We start from the raw sequence: 12,824 nt of genomic DNA, 5'->3' as shown, positions 1-12,824 counted from the left end.
ACCAAAAGAGGAATAAACAGATATGCACTCCAAAAATGTACTGTAACAGAAAAAAAATCTTGGCTCAAGTAAAAAGCACATGATTAAACAAATCATGCAAGTGCTAAGAGACCAGGCGAGAGTCCAGTTAAAAAAAAAAAGAAAAAAAGTAACAAGGCAGTGCATTTAGCAGAAATGTTTGGTGTGTTTTTTTTTTTTTCATTCTAATGTTTGTGTTTATTCTCATTCCAAGTGTAAGGCAGCTCTAAAATTCTTTTCAAAAGACACCTTGGTCCTATTGTAGCCAACCACATTCAGAAATACTGAGCTGTCAAAGCTGTGAAAATGACAGGCTGCCCAGCCAGCTTGCAACTGCAGCTACCAAGCCTTTAAAATGTCTGAGGCAGGATCTTTGTCATAGAAGTGAGTGCTTGACAAAGTATATAAGCTATACAGAGCAGGATCTTACAGTAGGAAGTGTTAGACGACTAACCAATCGGCGTTGCTACTGACTGCTGTGATCAGGAAAAACAAAACCGCTTTATCCTGTACAAGAAAACTTACCGTTGTAACTGATTGTATGTAGCAGTGTGACTCTTGCGTACTGAATTTTACTACTGAAGAGCTGTGTCAATGGAAAAAAATTATTGGTACAACTATCCCTTGTAAGTCTGTGTTATTGGAACCTCAAGTGAAATACGGAGAACTATTAAAGCACGTGAAATAATTTCCTATGCCTGCTTTTGTCAGAGGCTGATGTTATTATTGCCTAGGTCTAGCTGTGCCTATCTGTCGAATCTCTCACAGACTTGCATCTTATTGTCTGTGCAATTTGGCTGACAAAACAGTGTGCAATTCCTTCCTAATCTATTCAGCACAAAGCCACCTCAACTAGCACAAAACACTTTTATCAGTTGCTGTCTAGCTGTGCTGAGACAGATTAGGAGCACTCTGTTCTGCTGGATCTTCTGTGGGAGCAATATTCTTCTCCAGCAGGGAAGCAGTAAGGTTTCTAATCAGTCCAGCCATGCGAAACACTTCTGTCCAAGCACTAGCGGGCGATTCATAGAGCGCAGTGAAGACAATGGGCTTGTGGAGAGCTGTGCCCCTACGAGGGTGCAAAAAGGTTTAAAGCTGCTGCGGCTTTTAGAACAAAGGGGTAAAGAAACAATGTGATGTGATGGTGTGGGATCACACAAAGGCTTTGCAAATGCTGGTGTGACTTGACTATGTGCAGATTCAAATAGGCAGTGGAGACACTGCAGCTGCAGTTTTTCTGCCTCGTGCATGTGAATGAAGAGAGAATATCTTTATTAACGCCTTGAGCCACATGTCGCAGATGTTGTCACAGATACAGCCTGGTGGGTGCAGCTCAGTGAAGAATGTTCCTCAGCTGAGCCCATGGCCTTTCCTGAACATCTGTGTCTCGTGCAATCGTTGGCATTCTGGGATAAGGCTTTGCAGTTTCCATTTAAGTCTCTGGTTTTGTTGGTGATTCCCCTGCATCTGTCTGGGTGGCAGCAGGTTTCCCTAGTATATCTTCTGCTTAGCATAGGTTGTTTTGGAAAACTTGAGTAAGCCAATGTTTGGCTGAGTTTTGGCAATCCTGCAAATGTGGCAGTACAGCTTTTTACTTTTATTCCAGACATATTAAATATCCCGCAGTGCTTAGTTTTTATTGTAAATGACCATATCTCTTAAGAACCTCAGTTTGAAAATACTTCGTCTCCCTGCAAGGCTGTACTGGCAGGCTTTGGGTACAACACATTCTAACAGCAAAGGGTACAAAATTGCATTTGAACCTAACATCTATATCACTTCTGTTCCATAACAGGTCTTTCCCAGAATCCTGGGCAGTTTGTACTGGTCTGTATGATGCAGGTCATGAATAACATTGCTATCTTAAAGGACTCTGTGTACGTTTAGATAAGTACAGTCTATATAGGTGTCCATTCAAGGCAGATGAACAGCAGATGAAATCTCTGAAGTAGAGAATGGAAATCTGTAGACAACCAGCTGTTTGTTTCCACAATAGGTTATCAAATGGTGGAATGTTCAAATAAGGATGGTCTGTACCCAGCAGAAGTCACACTGTAAAAGTGATACGCTCATATTCTCTATTTGTTTCTTCTCTGCTTAGTATCTTTTCATTTCAGTGCATCAGTTGGCTTAAAAACATAAAGTCCTTCAGACACAAGACGTTTTGAAAATAAGGAGTCTATTTCTGGACAAGAAATGATGATGTTGACACTGCTGTGAGAGGGACAGTTCTACAGATTCTGTGCCTCCTTGTGCCTGCTCTTGAGAAGAAAGAAAGAAAGAAAGAAAGAAGAAGAAGAAGAAGAAGAAGGAAAGAGAAAGGAAAAGGAAAAAAGAAAAAGAAAAAGAAAAAGAAAAAGAAAAAGAAAAAGAAAAAGAAAAAGAAAAAGAAAAAGAAAAAGAAAAAGAAAAAGAAAAAGAAAAAGAAAAAGAAAAAGAAAGAAAGAAGAAGGAAGGAAGGAAGAAAAGGAAAGGAAGGAAGAAGAAGGAAGAAAGGAAAGGAAAGGAAAGGAAAGGAAAGGAAAGGAAAGGAAAGGAAAGGAAAGGAAAGGAAAGGAAAGGAAAGGAAAGGAAAGGAAAGGAAAGGAAAGGAAAGGAAAGGAAAGGAAAGGAAAGGAAAGGAAAGGAAAGGAAAAAGTTTTACTAGATTTAGATGGTAATAGCACTTTAGGATGCCTAGGTGTCTATGTAGACTGTCCTATGCAAAATCCGTTCAGCTGAGATGCTTTGTGCTCCATCACAAGTCACCCATCACTGTTCCTCAGGAAGCCATGGGGCATGAGCGCTTGTAATATTTTAGCTTTGGGAAGTCAAAATCCTTGCCGCTTCCTTTTTCTGCTGGGTGTGCAGCGGGGAAAGGCGGCCTTAGTCGCTAGGTGGCAGTGTGAAATTCACCCTGAGCTTACGGTCGCCGGCTGCGTGCAGGCAGGAAGAGGTGTGACAGGGACCCCCCTGTTTCTCCGTGCGGCGGATCGGATTGCACACCTGCTCGTTAAGCACGGGAGAGCAGCTGCTCGGCCAGTGAATGCACGGTACCGCAGAGGGCTTAAGCACGAGTACTCTGGCAAAGGCCCTGTGGTCATCTTCGGTAAAAAGCGGCGGTGTTAATTGGAGACCAATTTTTAATTAACTGAAGTGATGCAGAGGATTTCCTTGCTGCCCCTGACAGCGGAGAGCTGATGCCGGATTTGGACTCTGTTGACTCCTGGTGTTCCAAAATAACTGGGTGACTAAGCCCCTCTGCTTGGAGGGTGGGTTTTGTGGTCAGTTGGCAACTTCTGTACACATGCCTACAGTCAGAGTCACATTTTCAAGCACCTTCAAAAGCTGGGAAGTTTTGTCTTATTGTCCTTATTATGGCAAGTTTCTTTAGTCCCTCTGCAACAGAAGGATGGGCATTGCCAGCTGTTTTTGTTAACGGTGGTTGAAGGCAGAGGGTCTGCCCCTGCTTCTTGCAAGTCAAGGGACATCTTGGGGCTGCTGAAGAAACTGAGGGTGCTGTTGTGGGTCCCTGCTTGTCAGGAAGCACAACCAAGGACCTCAGTGAAGCAGGGCAAAGACACACCCTCGTTCCTTACCCATATGTTTGTCAAAACTGAGTCTTGTGAGCTGCCACCACCACAGTGAGGGGTTTTACATGGATGAGGGGATGCCGTGCATGACTGCCACCTAGCCAGCTGGAGAATGCCGGGCTGCTCAGGTGCGACTGCTTCCTATGTGTGTAGGCACTGATCTGCCAGGACACGCTACTCTCACCCACGCCCACCTGTAAAGCTGGCTCTGGTGCTTCTGCAAGTGAAATGCTGCTACATCTGTACTGCTTGTGAGCAAGGATCTTGCTATTACAGAAGAGGTCTTGCAGTGTCTAGACTTCTCGAATTCTTGTTCTTTTTTTTTTTTTTTTTCCAAGTAGTTTGTTGTCTTCCTAATCTGTCCTGTCTGTTGTGTAAGTCGTCTCTCCAGCAGATTCAATAAAAAAGCTCAAAAAAGTACTTGGGCCGCTACCAAGAAGCTTTAGGAGGTGGAATAGAAAAGGAAAAGGGGTCTGTACTCACACTGTTGATGCACAAGCCCTTTCCTATCCCTTCTGGCAAAGCCAGTCACAGAACAAGATGGCAGATAGAAAACCTTCTTCTCTTTTCAGACTCAAGGTGATTACATACACCTGTTCCCGCTACAGCTTACAGCTACACCTTGAATGTGAGTTTGCTCATGGCCTTACTAAACGATAATGAAAATACACTGCCTCTGTACATCATCGTGTGAGGTGTTCTCTGGCTCTACTAACTGCCTCTTGCATTGGCAGTTTCTCTACTGCAAATTGAGCCAAAATGACCACTTTCGGGTGCCAACCTGTAGCCCATGTGCACAGCAGGTGCGAAGGGCTCTCAGTCACAGTAACCCTTTGCAGCACCTTGCCAGCTCTCTGCTGCTGGTTAGAGGCAGTGCCAACCACCTTGCTCAGTCCTTTATGCAGGTCTAGTCCACAAAGGCTGAGCTCTGCTGAAAGCTTCATTAAATTGAGTGTTCAGTATTTTAAATGGGCAAAGAAGAACCCGAAACATGCATTTTTAAAAGCACATTTTCAAATGTAATGTTGATCATTCTTTAACTGAAAAACAAAAACTTGTAAATTGAGAATAGAAAACTGATTGGCTTCTGATATTGAGAGTGCAACTGAATGAGAGAGATCTGTTTTAAATAAGACCTCAGTTTTTATTAGAAGGAGATGTCTGGACAAAACCCCCAAAAGTGTGTGAGTTCTAATTGTCATTAGTGGTCTCCCAGGCACACCTAAGTCCCTCTGCTGACATTTTCTCTTGTGTCCTTGCAGAAGAAAGAAGAAGATGAGGGATGATTGGGTCTGGGGCAATCTGAAATTACTACTCATGCATCACTAATAACGGCTAAAAATATTACAGCAAATGGTTTCAGCAGAGGCGCCTGCTGCAGAGCCAGACAAAGCTGCCTAGCACACCCAGCAGTTCTGTGCATTTTCAGTAAGAGCAGTGCTTTCCCTCCAGGTCAGGCTGTACTGACTTTCTCATTTATTTTTCTAATTGCTAACGCATTGATGGCCCTGCACATGACTGAGGTATTCAGGCTAAAATTTATAGGGAGAGATGAGGAAGGGAAAGATGAGATATAGCCCCTTGTGTTGCAGGATTGCTATACCGTATCCATGGCCAGGACATGACCCCCTTACCCTGGGTTTTATACCCCATGCTGCCAGCTTTCTGATATCACCTTATAGTATGGGCTCTTTCCAGCAGGAACAATATGTTTTTCCATGTTTTAAACCCCCTGGCGTACTCAGAACACCCCCCGCCCCAGCAAATTCAGTGCACTGCATAAGGTAGCAGTTGGCTTAAATTTTACTGAAAAGAAACATAGATCTGAGATTAACCACTATCCTTCGCAAGGAGCAGCTTGTCTCTGGTATCAAACGGCATCCAACCACAAGAACAGGCACAGAGCATGACTCAAAAAGGCCAGATAGGGCCACTCGGTGCTTTGAACTCCCAGGGAACCCGCCCAAGAGTGGATGTCATTTTGAAAGAGGTGGGGGACAGCAGGGAAGAAACGTTGAGAAGAAGATCAGAGAGCCACAAAAGCCGAGCTCATAGCCAGCAGCAGTGTTGTAGCAAGGCTCTGAGAAACATGTGCATACAATATAGCTGAGAATGAGAGGAAGAACTGTTTGTAATGATGAGCAGATATTGTTTTGTTTGCTTCCTCCTGCTCATTGAAACAGGGCTTTGTAAGTAAACAGGATACACCCGGGTATCTCCTCCTTGCTGGAACAGCGCTTGAGATTCTCTGCTTCTGATTCATTCCCATGGAATGGAGTCAAAACAGCAACATATGTGGTTATCAAGTGGATGAATACTGGTTGGTTCAGTGGTAACCTCCAAAGGAACAGTCATTATAACTCTGAGAAATGGTAAATTATTTTTTTTCTTTGTCCTCTTCGGACAGGGAGCAGAGCTGGAATTCGGAGAATTTTTAAGAGCTGTTTCTATTTCTTCATACCATGCGACTTCAGGTCCTGTAAGAACAGTGTGCCTGCTGGAACCATGCCATGACAAGGCACTGGTGCTGGTATGCAATCAGTGAGAAATAGTTCTGTAAGAGGACAGAATGACTTGATGAATTTTCAGTGTTTGCTTTGGCTCAAACTCTTCATGAAGCGTTGGCCAGAAAAGCAGAAGAAAATGAGGTAGTAGGGTCACCGTAACCTTTGTATCAACACCTGGTGTCTTAACCAGCGTCAGAAACTGAAGAAACGAAGAAAGCTCTCGTTAGTGAAGGACAGATCTGGAATAACCTCTGAAAGGTGACTCCAAATTAGAACGTTCTGGAACAGTGAGGAGAACAGCAAAAGAGTTCCTGCTTTTTTTTTTTTTTTTTTTTTTTTTTTCCTGGAGTCTGGGTACATTTGCTGGTGTAAGGAAAAGAGCAACACAGTTCTAGCACTCTGTGCAATGCCTGCTTGCTTATGTCTGACTGTGTGCGAGTGCTGATCAGCTTAAATTCCCCACGACATCTGTCTGGCTTCCAAAGAGGTTTTGGGAGCATGCAACATCTGTTACAGACGGGCTGGGGAGAAGGCAGTGATTTCAGGGTACATGTATGCAAACACAGGGGTGCCGCCAGATGACACTGCGCATCCCAGCAGTGTCCAACCTTCAGAAAAGAGGATTTCTAATAGAAGTTTAAACTGGTGATGAGCATCTTATGGCACACGTGGTTGTGCTCAGTTCAGTTTAGCCCCAACACCCAATAAACTCCCCAGAGGAGGGATGACTCTGGTGACACGTCAAGCCCAGTGGGATATCTCTTTCAGCGGAATGCTTGTACTCCAAAGGACACCAACAAGCAAAGCCGTCTGATTTTCCTGGTGACTCCAAGTTTGTTTGTGCTGATCCTCAGTGCTTTGGGTGCTTCAGGCTGGACTGCACGACACCATCAGTAGGCCTGGGTATTTGGAAGGAAAGAGGATTACGTTTACAAGCAGTATTTATGTGGAAATACCATTTCCTGTCTAGCATCCATCCACAGGAATCCCAGAATCGTTGTGTCTTCTGGTCCGTTATGATGGCAGAACAGCTGTCCTTGGCACAGGATCCAAAACAAAACAGAGTAAGGTTGGTAGGCAAACTTCTTTCAGGTTTTTCCTTATAAATCAGAAAATAGCAAGGCTGCTTTCCTCTGTTTCGGTTTAAAAGCTTTCCTCACGGAGCTTGCTGAACACAGCCAGCAAGCAGCTCTACATCACATCGAACGACGACTGAGCGAGAGGAGGCAGGACAGCAGCAGTTAGAAGGGAAAGTGTAGTGGGAGACCCTGGTGTGCACCCGTGTATAAGGTTCACTTGAGTGTGTGAGCAGTCACAGTGCCATATTTGTCTTACGACGACTGGACTCATCCAGCCAACAGATTTATGTAAGTTACAGACTGCTCTGATGACAGCGCATCTTACCTCCGGACGTGAAGCGGAATCATCGAGCAGATTAATGAAGACAACGAGGTTTCAGTGTTTCATGCAGTAGGATGCTCAGCCTCGCTAATAAGCCCAAGCAAAGTGTTGAGGAGACCACATATTCACGTGGCTGTAGTCTGGTGGGAATAGCACTGATACGAGCAAAACCATCACTTCAAGTAGCCTGCAAAGGGGTGAAAGATTTCACGTAGATTAATGGACAAAGCGGCTCCTAACCTAATGGTTTTATCACTTACGTCACCTCTAGGATGACTGAACTCAGTTCATTATCTGCGCTTGTCCTGCTCCTCTCCAGGTACTGAGCTCTCCTGCTGTGGCAGGGAGAGGAAACGCACACGGCTACAAAAGCACCTCCTCCCTATTTCACAGGGTTCTGCTGCTTTCGGGTACAAATTTTGTCGTATTACGGTATCATGTTGGGAAAAGTCATGTTTTTTCTTCCTTGTTCTCACTGTGGCTTATACAGTGGCCTAATTAGTTCTGAGATCTGGGTCTCTAATCCCTTGCCTGCCTCTGACCTTGAGTGACCTTGGGTAAGTAAATTTTCATCTCTCAGCTTGCATTTACCCAAAAGGAAAACGCTCATGTCGACATTTTTTTCCTTGCGGCCCTACACCGAGCCTCACCTATAGATTATTCTGCCACATGGGAGAGAAAGAATGAGAAACCTGATTATGGTAGGCTCTTCCCTCAGGGACAGAGGGATCCATCTCCATGAGAACTTTGTAAACCTCAATAAAATCTCTCTTTCTTACTCTACCTGTGGAGTAACAATGCACGGATTTGAAGAAAAATGCTGCTCAAAACAAGGGCAGTATAGGTTATTAACTACCGAGTTAATGCAGAGGTGGTAAGAATATTTTTGACTGGTGGCCATGACCTTGTAAAGGACCTTCAGATTGTCTGATAGGTGCCTCTGTCCTTACCCGGCTGGAGTTGTCACATGCTCATCTGTGGAAGCATGGGTGCCTTAACCTTTACCGTATTTGCTACTTTTGCAGGGCAGATAATCAGCAAAATCCCCACCGAAGGATATAAGCAGGTACCTTTTTTAAGTACTGTTGCACATGCTAGCATATTATAATGTGATTCCAAGAGTGTCAAGGCTTTTACCCATCCTGCCTCATTTAGTATAGATACTGGCATTAAGGCAAGAAAGCAGTATATAATTACTGTTATATAGAATAAATAATTCTGCTTGTCTGCCACAGGCTCCAGGATTGTTTCAGAGAAGTTGTTTGCTGGGGAGCTCCCCAACATGTGTAGGACTAACATGGGCATTCAGGGGACTTTCATGTGAATAACGCTTAACAGGGACAGGAAGGGTTATTAAGCCAATTTGTAACTGAAGCGTGGAGAGATGAGGTGAGTAGCCCAAGGTCTTGCAAGACCAAGAACTGAGTCCGAATCTTCTGGGTGCCCCAAAAAGCCTTATTTGCAGTTTGTGTTTTACCAGATGCGTGGAAAGGAGCTCCTCATCTTGAAGGTGAGTCTACCAGTAAAAGGATAAAGCTGAACATGGGTCAAAACGGCAGCAGAGTGCTCAGGGTGGGGCAAGGGGACAAGATATTGCCAGCCAGCAGAGTTAGCATCTTGCATGACAACTTGCTCCAGAGCTCTTCTAGAAACTGAAGGGTAGCATCAGCTAAGAGCAGCTGATGGTCTGCACTTTCCACCGTGGTGAGACAATTGCTGCTTGCATTTAAAAATGCTGGTGCTAAAATACAGTAGTGGGACACGTGACCCATTGCCCCACTCTGTGCACGGCTGCTGTGAAAAGGTGGACAGACAGGGACAGCTTCGCCCCTGCACGGCCTTGGAGGTGCCCCTTTCACTCTTTTGTAGGGAGTTCTATGACATTTGCAGATTTCTCGTCAGCTTTGTTTCATCTGTGGTGTTTCTTGCAAACATTGCAAGGCCGTTGACTCTTGCCCTGCTTGCAGAAGCTGTGAAGCCATTGACTCTCTTCAGCCAAAATGTCACTCGGTTTCTCCATACAAAGGTATTGTTCGCTTCTCATGAAGATGCCCACATCTTTTCAGGCAGGATGGATCTGGGTTACACTCTCAGTAGGCACTGTGGTTATCAAGCTGCACTCAGGCAAGGGAGTAATAGAAGTGAAGCAAGTAGGCAGAGTACAGGGGGAGAAGTGTGTACAAACACGTCAGGGGGAGAAGTGGAGGCATCACACAATTGGCATGGGGGTGATGCAGGGAATGAGGCTGGCATTTTCTCCTTTCAGCACTTACTGTTCGCTTCAGCCTTTCTTTGCAGCTCGGTGCTTGGCTTTCTGGATTGTAGGCCCTCCTGGCCTTCAAAACAGACTATAGAGGTACTTCACCACCAGGAATGTACAGGGATTGCAGGATCAGGGCAGGTACACAGGGCCTGTGGCACAATGTGGGGTGCAGCGGGGAAACTGGGGGTAGATTGTAAATTTATTCACGGAATGGTGACTGGGGAGGAGAGAGCAAAGAGGGAATTGAACTTAAAGCCTTTAGCAGGAAGAAGGGAAGGTAGTGAAAAATATGGAGGTGTTGGGGTTGTAGAGTTAAAAGATAGAGTGGGGTTAGGAGCAGGGTAGGAGATGAAAATGCAGAGTAAAATGAAAGCAGGTGGAAGTAGCACGGATTGAGAAGGAGAGACTGTGCTGTTCAGAAAGAAATTTGGGGGAAGAACAGGAAATTGGTGAGACAGGCAGCATGGCAGCAGGATACTTGATATACCCAATGTACATCTGAACCAGGAAGGAGCACAGCCACGTCACGAGTTTTTACTTGTTTGAAGACCGACCGCTTTCACGGCAGGACAGAAAGCAAGCGTGACGGGACAGAAAGTTCTCTCTGCGCGGAGAAACCGAGCCTTGTCCGGACTTTGGTGATGGATGGCATGTGGGGCCTCCGTGTCCTTCGCTGGGCTGGGGAGTGACAGGAGGATGCTTCTGGCAGGAATACTGGAATACTCTGCTGGCCTGAGAAAGAGAGAAGATGAAAATAAAATAAAATATAACAATAACGGGGAAGAGGAGGATGCAGTGCCTGACACACAGTCCACAACAAACCATTCCACAAAACGTCCAGAATGAGCAACAATAAGCGACTTGGAGAACATGTGGTGGTCTTGGTTCTCCCTTTTTTAACGTTTCTTTTAATAAAAAGCCGATGGATGCTCTTCCCCAAGCCAGGCCGGGTCTGGCAGCCTCACCCCCGGGGCCGCACCGAGCCCCTCAGCCGCCAGGCCCCTCCACCGCCGGGCCCCGATCCCTCACCGCCCGCGGGCCGGGCTCCCCGTGTCCCGTCCCGTCCCGGCAGGACCCCTTTTTTTTTTTTCTTTTTTTTTTTTTTCCTCTTTTTTTCCCCCCGTGATCCGCGCCGGGAGGGCCTGGGCGGCGCCGAGCGCCCCGCTGGAGCCTGCATTTCCTCTTCCTCCCAGAGCAGGAGAGGAAGGGGCCGGCGGCGCTCCGGCAGCCCCGCCGCCGCCGTTGCTGCGGCAGCGGGCGGAGCGGGAGGGAAGGGAAGGGAAAGGAAAGGAAGGGAAGGGACGGGAAGCGAAGGGAAGGGAAGGAGGGACGGAGGGAGGCGGCGCCAGGGGCCGGCGGGGCCCGGAGTCACCGTGTCACGGCGCCCGGGAAGCCGCCGCCGCCGGATCCGCCCCCCGCAGGGCGAGCGAGGGAGGGAGGAAGAGGAGGAGGAGGAGGAGGAGGCCGGCTGCTCGCCGCCTCTCATATTTTGGCCCCCTTTCGGCCCTGCCCTCGGCCCCTCTCCTCTCGCACCGGGGCTCCGTGCGTGCAGCGGCGGCGGCGGCGGCGGCGGCTTCGGCGGGGGGGGGCCAGGCCGCAGCGGCGCCCGAGCAGCCCGCGGGAGCCCCGGGACGGGCCTGGGCCGCCGCCTCCGGACTAGGATGTCCCGACATGAAGGTGAGCGGCGCGGCGGGGGCGGCGGGGCCCGGGGCTCGGCCTGGCGCTACGCCCCGCCGGGCGGACCATCATGGCGCCGCCACCGCCGCCGCCGGGAGGGGGCCCGCGGAGCCGGCGGCGGCGGAAGAGAGGCCCCGGCTGCGGCGGAGGGCGGCGGCCCGGCCGCGCTCTGCAGTGTCATGGGCGGCGGGGGGGGGGGGGCGGCAGGCGGCCGCCGGCAGGGAGCGGGCCCCGCGCGGCCTGACCGGGGCCCCGCCGCTCCTGCGGGCCCGCCGGGGGCTCGGCACGGCCCGGCCCGGCCCGGCCCGGCCCGGCCCGGCCCGCGGTGCCGACGTGTCCGGGGAGGAGAGGGAGAGAGAGGGGCGGTGCGGGCGGGGAGTAGCCCCCGGGGCCGCCCGGTGGTGCCCGCGGCGGTGGCGGCCGGAGAGAGGCCGCCGGGCTGCCGGGTGCTGCGGGGGAGCTTGTGGGGGGGAAAGGGGATGGGTGGGGAGGACCGAAAGCCAACGGGGGGACTCGAGCAGAAAAAGGACGGTTACGTGGTATCAGGAGAAAAACCCCTCCGTTTCTTTATTTTTTTATTATTTTTATTTATTTTTTTTCCCCCAGCCTGTCTCGCAGCAGGTAAGGCGCTTCGAGCGTAGCGTGGAAACACGCCGCGAAGCCGCGGCCGGTCACCTGAAAAATACAACTTTCTGCCATGTTAGGAACTTAGCCCAGCACCTGTCTCCATTTTCTCCCTTATCTCGTTCGGCTGTTTTACCCAGTCTTGGAATGTTTCGGCAGAAACGCTACAGGAGAATTCGGTGTTGGTGGGTAGTGTGGCTGGCCTCTAGCCGGTGGCTCGCTGCTGGACAACAGCGCGCAGGAGATTTTCGGTGTACGGCCTGCACATAGCTTGCAGGCTTCTTCTTCACGCGAGTAAGCACGCTTGTTTATCAAACAATTGTCTTGCCAGAATCCACAAGCCATCTTTTATTTGGTGAAGTTAAAATTTAGTATGGGTACCAAACCAGCTCTCCCTTTTCTCTCCTCCCACCCACCTCCTTTCCTTATGAAATACCTCTTTTCTCAAGAGGGCAGAGATGAAGATGCTGGATTTGTGCGTGACTAAAGATGCAGTTGCTGAAAAATAATGAGTGTAATGAGGGTTGATCACAGAGTTTTCGTTAGTGACGTTGCGTGATGATGAGCTCTGTAAGTCTGTTGATAGTGTTTGTAGCAACGATACTCTCTAAAGTACAGTAGTAGGAAGCAAACTTTTCTAGACTGAACAGGTAAAAATTATGGAAGCAATATCGTGTGTTGTTTTCATGCTTTTCAGAGATAAGTGCATGGGCATTGTTTTTTCGAAGTTTGTGGTATTTGCTGTGGTATTTTAGTGTCTTT

The 12,824-nt window shown here is 48.3% G+C and overlaps 1 protein-coding gene and 1 long non-coding RNA gene across 5 annotated transcripts in view; one reads left to right on the top strand and one right to left on the bottom strand.

Moving 5' to 3' along the window:
- Positions 1 to 186: 186 nt before the first annotated feature.
- LOC310889716 lies at positions 187 to 10,722 on the bottom strand. Of its 2 annotated transcripts, XR_014576725.1 has the most exons (4): positions 10,584 to 10,722; positions 8,976 to 10,493; positions 7,502 to 7,685; positions 187 to 6,996 (listed from the first exon to the last, which is right to left on the bottom strand). It is a non-coding gene; the product is annotated as an uncharacterized lncRNA (long non-coding RNA). The 2 variants fall into 2 exon arrangements; XR_014576724.1 differs by having other exon boundaries at positions 7,502 to 10,493.
- LOC310889713 (E3 ubiquitin-protein ligase KCMF1) overlaps positions 10,519 to 12,824 on the top strand; it is a 54,638-nt gene continuing 52,332 nt past the window's right edge. The window contains exon 1 of one of the 3 annotated variants that reach the window (XM_083817604.1): positions 10,519 to 11,438. In XM_083817604.1, the coding sequence (XP_083673730.1) occupies positions 10,604 to 11,438 (835 nt within the window). In that variant the 5' untranslated portion in view covers positions 10,519 to 10,603. Of the gene's footprint in view, positions 11,439 to 11,902; positions 12,060 to 12,824 lie in introns of those variants that run through there. The other 2 variants (XM_083817602.1, XM_083817603.1) reach the window with 2 other exon arrangements.

This window comes from Anser anser, assembly GCF_964211835.1.
Source record: "Anser anser genome assembly, chromosome: Z".
NCBI lineage: Eukaryota > Metazoa > Chordata > Aves > Anseriformes > Anatidae > Anser > Anser anser.
Note: the sequence above shows the minus strand (reverse complement) of the source record. Positions and strands in the feature narration are given on the sequence as shown.